At 42.2% G+C, this 9,741-nt stretch overlaps 1 protein-coding gene across 2 annotated transcripts in view; it reads left to right on the plus strand.

Moving 5' to 3' along the window:
- Runx1t1 (RUNX1 translocation partner 1) overlaps positions 1 to 9,741 on the plus strand; it is a 119,098-nt gene that overhangs the window by 49,625 nt on the left and 59,732 nt on the right. For both annotated transcript variants that reach the window (XM_004641314.2, XM_023701348.1), the window contains exons 2-3: positions 7,417 to 7,554; positions 9,487 to 9,728. In XM_004641314.2, coding sequence (XP_004641371.1) covers positions 7,417 to 7,554; positions 9,487 to 9,728 — 380 coding nt within the window. The remainder of the gene's footprint in view (positions 1 to 7,416; positions 7,555 to 9,486; positions 9,729 to 9,741) is intronic.

The following is a 9,741-nucleotide window of genomic DNA, read 5'->3' on the forward strand; positions in this document are numbered from 1 at the left end:
GGAACCTTGAGGGAGTGCCACTGCCAGTGCGTGGATGATAGGGTGGGAAATCTGGGAGCAGAGAATGTGTAGGCTATTCTCAAGAGCCTGCCTGTGAAGACAATTTTAGTGAGTGTTCTGGGGTAATTGAAGAGAGAATTAGGCCTTGATGGCATTATTTTTATAATCGAGTTATTAATGAAAATTTACTAATGGGGATTGAAAATACATTTGAAAAAGAACATACATGCTAATTTTAATGTTTGTGGGAGAGACAGTGCCATTCTTGTGGGCATAGAAATTTATGTGAACAGAAGCAGGTTAATTATCACTGATTTCCAAATAATTTTATTTGTGGCTACTTTATTGTCAGATACGGATTCTCTAGGTCCTCTTGTCTGTGCTTGTGATGGTCGTAAGCTGCATCTGTAAGAGGAAGCCAGAGGACATTAACATTTGCAGCAAGCCCTTGAGGTCACGCAGTCCGCTAAGTTTAATTTTATAGATAAGGACAGCAGAATCCAAGGCAGTGAAATGATCTCTTAGGAGCAGAGCTGGGCCTGTCCAGAGAGCAGGCGGGAGGGCACTGCTTTCTCCTTGGGCCTTTGTTTAAAGAGTGAAGTTTTCCCCAAAACATTTCCCACTTCTTTCCTTTGCAACTCATTGTCTACAAGTGGGTCTCACACCCACCTTTGAAAACTTGTGCTGATAAGAGCAATTTTTGTCTTGATTAATGCAAAACAAGGCTGATCTGCCCTGAGGAACTGTGAGGAGGGTGCCACCTAAGTACTGTCCTAGAGCAGGGAAGGAAAGGCTCCTAGTGGCCCCTGTTATGGGAGCCCCGCGGAAGTTTGTATCTTAACCTGTAGATAATGGGGCCCTCTTAAAAAAGACCAGATTTGTGCTTTGGAACTAACTAACTATTTATAAGCAGCTGCATGCTGCTATAACAAAATACACTAGAACGGGTATTTTAAGTAACAGGAGTCTTTCAGAGTTCCAGAGGCTGGACAGTGTAAGGTCAAAGCATTAGTAGCTTTGTGCCTGGTGAGGGTCCAGGCTTCATGTTGCTTTCAAATTCGAGGTGTTTCCAGGGTAGAAGAGATAGGCGAGAAAAGGCCATAAATTCTAAGTCCTGTGAGACCAGGTCTCTCAGAGCTGGGATCACAGGCGTGTACCACCACACCTGCTCTTCTGCCCTTCTCTGCTGAACTAATCCATCCCTGAAGGCGGAATCACCTTGGCTAAGAATGTCTTTTAAAGGCCCCACCTCTTAGTACTGTCTCATTGGCACTAGTGCATTTTGGTGGACCTTCAGACAGAGCACCTACATTAGGACTGGAGGTGAGTGGTTGCCCTTCCTTTTGCCTAAAACTACATCAGCTTGGTTGCAGAGTCAAATTAAGTTTCAGCACTCCTGGATCTTACCAGATTGCAGACAGCCCCTGACTTAGAATGGTTGGACTTAGAACTTTTTTTTTTTTTAAATTTTTATTTATTTATTTATTTATTAGAGAGAGAGAGTGTGTGTGTGTGTGGTGTGTGTCTGTGGCCAGCTCAGCCCACCAGGGGGCGGGGCTGGCTGGCATGTGGTGCTGGGGGATCGAACCGTGGTCCCTGATGCTTTGCTAAGCTTGTTCTAATTAGGTGCTTTAGACCACTGAGCCATCTCTCCAGCCCTGGACTTAGAACTTTGTGACGTTACAATGGTGGGAGATACACGTGTGTTAGAAACCATCTCTTAAAATTTGTTTTGGTCCTTTCCTGAGCTAGGGATGTGTGACCTGGTGCTGAGAGACAGGAGTGAGCTGCAGCCTGAGCCACCACCTCAGGAGTAGCCAGCTCAAAACTGGTGGAAAACTTGGCCCAAATACTTGGTGGCTTCTGAGTTTCTGTTACAATTTAATGCACCAGTTGCGCATCCTCTTATGCTCACGCGCTGGGACACACATACTCCTGAGAGTAGCTGCCCTTGAATGTGTCAAGTTCATTTGTAATTTATGATATTTTCAATTTGATGGACTTATCAGGCTGTCCTAATAAGGCTATTCCTAGCCTTATTAGGAATCAAAGAATGTCTGTTCATATATAATATATATGTAATATATATGCATATAATATATATGAACTATTGTACAATACTAGCTCCTGAATCCAGGTCCTTCCTTAGTAAGCTACATCTCCAGCCCTTTCTATTTTTGTATTTATTTTTTGTGTGGGGCCTTTTGAACTATGCAGTTCCAGCCTTGAGCTACTTTGTAGGCCAGGCTGGTTGGACTCCAATTGATCTTCCTGCCTCAGCTCCTGAGTGCTGTGATCTCAGGTTTGCATGCACCACAACGCCTGGCTAGCCCTTTTTATCTTGAGGCAAGATCTCATTAAGTTTCTAAGTTCTCCAGGCTGGGTTTGAAACATTACGCGTAGCAATTTTTTTTTTTTTTTTTTTTTTTTTTGCAGTACCAGGGATTGAACTCAGGACCCTGTGCTTGCCAGGCAGGCACTTATTCTACTGAGCTATCTCCCCAGCCCACAATTTTTTTTTTTGGTAGAAAAAATAATTTTATAAAGGTAGAAATAAGCATTTATATAATTTTACAAAGAAATTTAGAAATCTAACCATATACAGAATTGTAACAGGACCGACCTGTGTGGTTATTTTTGAACTGGTTAATAATATAGGAAATGTATTTGGAGAAGTTAGGAATGTAACCAATCTGCCTGTAAGAAGCGTGATAGCATGTATGCATTGAGTACCGTCCTAAGGGAGAATGGAAAAAATACTAGGAAAAAGAAAGATTAAAGAAAAAGCCAGGGAAGGACTGGCCAGACAGTTAAGCGGACCACAGCGCCTACATAGGCAGACCCAGGCACTGGGATTCCACCCCCGCCATACCGTGCCAGCCTGGCTGTCGGGATGCCCAGAGACTGCGATTGAGACTGAGCATGGTGGCACTGGCCTATAATGCCCACACTTGGGAGGCTGAAAACAGGAGGATCACTAAAGTCCAATCTGTGTAGTGAGACCCTGTGATCCCTGTACTAAAATACATTAAAAAAAAAAAAGCTGGGGAATTCCAAGGTGTCCTGTGTTGATATTCTTGTATCACAGGAAAATGAAACTTGCACTGATCTGTACCTGCTGATCCATACCTGATATGAGTTAGCTCTGGGACAGGTTTCTTTTTTGTTTGTTGGTGTGTTTGTTTTGAGACAGTCTTGCTGTGTAGTTTAGGCTGGCCTTCTGCCTCAGCCTCAGCTTGCTTGGATTATAGGTGTGCACCACCACACCTGGCCACAATAGGGTTTTAAGCCCTTTATTTAATTTTTGTCTTCATGAAGGACGGAGTATTGTACCTGCTTTCTTTCTCTCTCTCCACACTTCTCTTCTCCTCCTCTCTCCCTCTCCCAGTTCCCCCTCTCTTCTTTTTGCTCCTCTCTGTTTCTCTAAATTGAATTTGGAGATTGGGAGGGTGGGGCCACTAACTTGCTTAGCCCGGCCTAGAACTTGGGATCTTACCACCCTAGCCTCCCAAGTAGGTGTGCCCCATCCCTGGTTTCCCATTCTTCTCATGAGTCCCTGAGGCTCAGGATAATTAACTTATGGTAGGACTTCCTACTAATGGTTAAAAGAGCCAAAATTTGATGCCAGGGCTGTCTGGTCTTGGAGGTTTCATTATGTTACCAAATATTCTTCTCCTGCATTATTTCAGCACATTTAAAACAATAGCATTTGACATCCCTTCTCAGACATCTTGAAAGACCAAGCAGGAGGGGACATTACCGGAAGTCCTCCTCAGGGAAACGCAGACCTTGGATGGGAGACAAAGCAGCTGCTGCTGAATCCTATCCTTCTCTTTCTTCTTTCCTAATTCTCTTAGTAGTACCTGTCTTCCACTTTGGCTTAATACTCTTTAGTGAATGCTTCTTAAGTTCTTTAAAACTATTTCAAGTAGACTAACTCTGGACCAATTACTAATTGCCCAGGAAATTCTTCATAGTCTATATCTGAGACTATTATAATTGACATGTACAATAGAGTTGTACTACTTACCAAAATTGAACTTTTTATATCAGTCAGGTCTAGAATGGTACTCAAAGAAGGAAAATGTAGAATACCTCTCTTTCACACCTCAAAAACACATCTGCAACTGTTTGAGATAACTTAAAATAAGTATCAGGGCAGATTATGCCATACTTTTTCTTTTTACTTAACAACAACAACAAAAAGGAAATGGAAAACATACTGCTTCTAGAAGGCCCTGACAATGCATTGGATATTGAAATGGTATTGGTAATAATGTATATTTATATATGCCACATTTTCTTTCCTGCTGCAGCCATATGTGCTACATATGTGTTGGATATTTGCCAAGTGAGGGAAATACTGCGGCCTAGCGAAGACCATCGTGTTTAGAAGCAGTATGAATCTCGATAGAAACAGTCGATTATACTTCCTGTCCCTTCCTGATCAAGTTATTGTCTTTTTTCCCTCCTTCTCTTCTTGAGATCCTTTTTTCTGCTTATCTCTCTCTCCTATTTAAAAAATATTGTGTCTGTCTTTCACTAACCTCAGAATTCTCTTCCAGCAGTGAAAAACTAGAAATTATGTACCAGAAAAGTATAATTTTCATGAGCCTAAAAATTATGTAAGATACAGAATAACTCAATATTGGTTTTACTGTATCCTCTAATTTGAAATGGAGTGAAATGCTTCTGTGGTTAAATCATAGCTCGTGTGCTGTTTGCTATAGAAGTTTCAAGAATATGTATTTCAAAAAAGATTTTTTTAAGTAATCCAAAACAAATGCAACAGAGCTCAGCATACATAAGACATATTTTCCGAATTTATCTTAAATCTCTCTGCTCCAGAGCATTTTTGTGTGTGCAGGGGTGGGGACTGGGCTGTGATTTCACCATCTATCTCCATCCTGGATGGATCGCAGTGAGCAGCACGGAATGAGTTACATCTGGTCCCCCTTTGTCTCACTTTATGGGATCTCTGGGTTGGGACCCCATTTGATCAGTGTGAAGCCAACCATCGCAGAAATTTGGCTAATGTCAAAATTCTAAATCTATCCACATGTACATATATTCTGGTTAAGATGTCCATATTCCTGTCGGAGGTTGTGGTTGTTGTCTTGCTATGCCTTGGTGGTGGCTAGTCATAAAGTACTGATGACATTTTACAAATTAAAAACAAAACGTAAAAACCCACCTGTGTTGATGGTACTACTCTGATGGTACTCCGGGTGATAAACTTTCAAATAAAAGTTGCGATTGCATCAGAAATCTTTTCTAAAGTGGGGACAGAGGTGCCATATAAAGGTTATATTATGTATGAACTTGGTTCTTAAATTTGAGGACTAAACCCATTGCCAACTTTTCAGGGTTTGCTTTTTTCTGAGTGTGGGCCATTTAGAGGGAAGTTGAGAGCTGAGGTGAGTGGGTGCTGGTGGTGCTGGTGGCAGCTCTAGACCTTCAGGTTCACTTCAGCTGGGGCCCAGCCACGCTGGGCAGGAGGAAGCTGTCCCTTGGGGCTGCCCTCGGCCTGCTTTCTTTCCTATGCGTTGCTCGCTTTATCTGCTCCTTGCTCCTCCTGCCCCTGCCCCCTGCTCCTCCTTGCCCGCTGCCTGCGCGACCACGTGCTCCAGGCTGTGTCTCTGGACTGCCTTTGCTCACAGCTCCATGTGAGTGTGAGCAGAATGAAAGCCAGATGGACCAGCCGTTCCCACTGTTATCTCCCAGCCGACTCTGGCAAGCCTCCCGCTCTCCCTCCTTTCTTGGCATGACAGAAATATTTGCCTTTATTTAGGGAGACTTGTATTTGCTGCTGTACCTCTTCCCTCAGCTGCAACATAAGCGGAAAGCTATTTATTCCCTTGTTGCTGAGGTTGGTTGAGGTGAGTAGAATGCGCAATGAATTTACTGAGGAAGCAGTTTTAGGTCTACCTAACTGCTGTGTTTTTCTAGAATAAGGGACTTACTGGTGCTGGTAGTAATACGCTCTGGAATAGCAATGGGAAGGAAAGTTTTTAGCAGTGAGATGGAAGTGGCGAGGCTCTCCACCATCATTTCATTCAGAACACTTAATAAGTCTGGACTCATTCATTGTGATTGAACCAGAAGCAGAGATGAAGACGTAGAGATCCACATACTGTTCTAGGTCATCATGAAAAGGCACTTACTGAGATAATGACCATGTTTATTCCTTTATTACATCTTCCCTAGGATGGCTTCATCATTATTTCATCTTCTTTACTGTTATATTTTAGTAAGTCCAAAGAAACTGCTTTGAACAGACTGGCTAGATTTGGAATGGGGATAGTAGTAATGTGGGCTTTTCACTTTCTTTTAATAATTGCCTTTTAAGTAATTTTGAGAATTTCTCATTATGATCATTATAGTATTTGTCAAAGTCTTATTCTTTATAGTTTATTTTGCTTTTCTAAATGTTTAAATTAAAATACTTGTACCATAAGCAACAGAACACCTAAAAATATTTGGAGGTGTGCTCTTGTGGTTTGTAGAAGTATCTAAACAAAAAAATATGTTTTGCTAAAGGTCTATTGCTTTGATAAGCAGATTAAAAATAATTTGCATTTTTAAGAGAAAGATATGCTTAGGAGAAAGCAGTTCTGAAGTATACATGTTCATTATTGGCTAATCAAGAAATGTCTGCCTATCTGTCTTATATTTTGCAAAATAATAGGATTGCCTTTAGCTTTTGTTTTCAGTTTGGGACTTGAAACATCCTGTGTCTAGGATTATTAATTGGTGTATTGGCCTCATTTTTTAAAATGACAGGTCATAAATTCATGCATTCTCAGTAAATAATAGCTTACATTCATTGTGAGACCTAAAGCAGTCATGTAGTGGTGATTTTAAAACAGAGCAGATAGACTGAAGGGAGAGAGATGTCTGGGAGCTATAAACTGAGGCTTCTAATAGAGCAGAACACGAAGCAGGAGAGCGGATGGATGGCAGGTGTGAGAGAAACCCGCCGCCAAGAGCTGGCTGCTGCCAGCGGCTCACCTGCAGAGCAGACTTCGAGATTTCTGTTGCTTCTGAGCTGTCATGGGGGAGTTCATTATCATCTTTCTTCCTCATCTGTTCCCTGCTCTTGCTAATGTCGGCTTCAGCTCTGACTAAAGTTGTGCTGGTGCCTGTAACACTACTGAAGTAGCATCTGCCCGAGCCAGAAATAACAATAGGATATAATATAACCTAGTTACAAACGAGGTCCTGCCATCTGTGCTACACCTTCTTAAGTGGGGTTTGGATGATAAAATCCTGATTTAAACTTCCATAGATAAGCATATTTTATTGATCGAAGATGTTGCATTTCTTGTGTTCACCTGCTTTTTAAAAAGATAAACCCCACTTGAAAACCAAGGTGCTTAAGGAGTGAAATAACCTGTTCCTGGTGGCGTCCTCCAGATCGTACTGAGAAGCAGTCCACAATGCCAGACTCACCTGTGGATGTGAAGACGCAGTCGAGGCTGACCCCTCCAACCATGCCACCTCCGCCCACCACCCAAGGAGCCCCGAGAACCAGCTCATTTACACCGACAACGTGTAAGTTGGGGTTTGTGTTTTGGGTTTGAAGTTTAATTCTGTTCTGCCTGTAAAATGTCAAGGGAAATAAAGTTTAGTATGCCTGTAAATGAAACAAAAGATAATCAATAGCTTCCCAGGGAGTAGGTAATGAACACAAAACTATATCCTAGGTATAATTGGCATGGCTGCCAATGTTTGCCCGCCTTTTATTTCAGAGTTGTAGTCTGCTATGATTTTGGTAAATGAATAATGTATTTGGTCTGAAACTTTAGTTGCTACTGCTGTAGTATTCATGGTATGTGGAGCTCCTTAATTTGGACATTTTTGACTTGGAACATGAAAATATGCCATGCTTATTAATTTCTAGGTTACTTCTGATCTTCTAATACTACTTTATCTATATCAATCTGTTATAAATAACATGGATACTCTTACTATATGTAACTCTTTCATACAGAAATGTCTCTGAAACTGGTAGCATTACAATTGTTTCAGCCTGGAAAAAGCCTTCATTGAATATTTAACCCATTCCCTTCTGGTTCAAGTCAGCGTAGTGTCCTCCTTTCTGTACCATCAAAGGCATGGACAGAACATTCTGACAGAAAAGCAGTTTCTCTTGCTGTTCTCTGTACTCCAGCAGGCATAGTGTATGATTTTGTTTTAATCAACCTCAAAGTTCTGGTTTAAACTTTTCACCAAGGATTTGTGAAGATAAAAAATGTTCTCTGTTGCAGATGATACAATTTACAGATCATGGGCCGTGAGATGTAGATGAATGAAAAATAAGAGGCTAACATAGATCCGCGGGATTGTAAGGGGTCAGCAGAATGCACATCTTAGGGTGTCTGTCCAGTGTTGTCCTGCCATTGAAGGACTTTTCTTAAAGGGCAAGGAGAAGAAGACTGTAACATCCCAGGCTGTCACCCTGTCATCTTCTGTTTGGTTGTTACCCAAAGTTCTAGTGGTGGGCATGAGTCCCTGTGAGATGATCTGAGGAGCTATCATTCCTTGACACATTACTTGGTCCTCATTTGGGATAAGAACCATTTTATTATGATGAAAAGAAGTTTTTAAAGAAGAACACCGTATCCTTAAAACTTCCTCAAACCATGACTGAGATAGTCAAAATCGTATTGGAAAGATGGGTTTGATACAGATCATTTTGTCAAGTTAGTTGACTCAATGGGATGAAACCATCAGTTTCTTTAGGGGGAACTGTGCAGATTTTTCTAGCCCCATTCTTCCAGATTATCATCTGGTGTTCAGGTACATTCTATTAGAAATGAACTTCCTGAAGTACTACCAATGTGCACTCTTGATTGGATTGAGGTGTCCGCTTTCATTTCTTGGAATTGCTCCTTGGTGAAGTCCATTTTGGCTTCCTATGTAACGTTTGCATGTTCCCTAAATAAGTGGTTAAGAAATATGAAGGAGAAAATAACCCTCTAATTGGGTGGGATAAGGTGAAAACTTGAAAGCCCTATTTCTATAAACACAGCTGGCAGTTGTGTGTACTAAACATGATTAAAAATGTTCAGTGGTAAAATTAGTCTCCACCAAATGCACCCTTTTTCTAGGGGAGCCATTTAGGGAGGAATAGCCCTGCTGTACTGATGTCAGTCTTTGACTACAGCCTGACGCGCAGGGCTGTGCATTTGAAGCATTTCAGGTGGCTAGCATATGCGCTCACGGAGGCAGGGCTGGCCCCATGTCCCTGTGGGCTCGTTGCCAGCTTCTCTGTAAGTGTCAGGCTTCCTGGGTGCGAGGTGGACCCAGTTAGGCATAGAAGAGGCTCTGGTGAGCCTGTGAGGTCCATGTGTTTTACAAAAAGTCCCAACTTCTTTGAAATTACGGTTCTCCTAGATTTCAAGGGAAGGAGACATAGTGGCAGTTGCCTGGTACGCGTTCTCTGTACATTTACGATTTCCTTCGATTTTGTGCCCCTGACAGTAACTAATGGCACCAGCCATTCACCTACAGCCTTGAATGGCGCCCCCTCGCCGCCCAATGGCTTTAGCAACGGGCCTTCCTCTTCTTCCTCTTCCTCTCTGGCTAATCAACAGCTGCCCCCAGCCTGTGGTGCCAGGCAACTCAGCAAGCTCAAACGGTTCCTTACCACCCTGCAGCAGTTTGGCAATGACATTTCACCAGAGATTGGAGAGAGAGTCCGCACCCTCGTACTAGGACTGGTGGTAAGCAGCAGGG

Source organism: Octodon degus, unplaced genomic scaffold, assembly GCF_000260255.1.
Source record: "Octodon degus isolate 3935 unplaced genomic scaffold, OctDeg1.0 scaffold00134, whole genome shotgun sequence".
NCBI lineage: Eukaryota > Metazoa > Chordata > Mammalia > Rodentia > Octodontidae > Octodon > Octodon degus.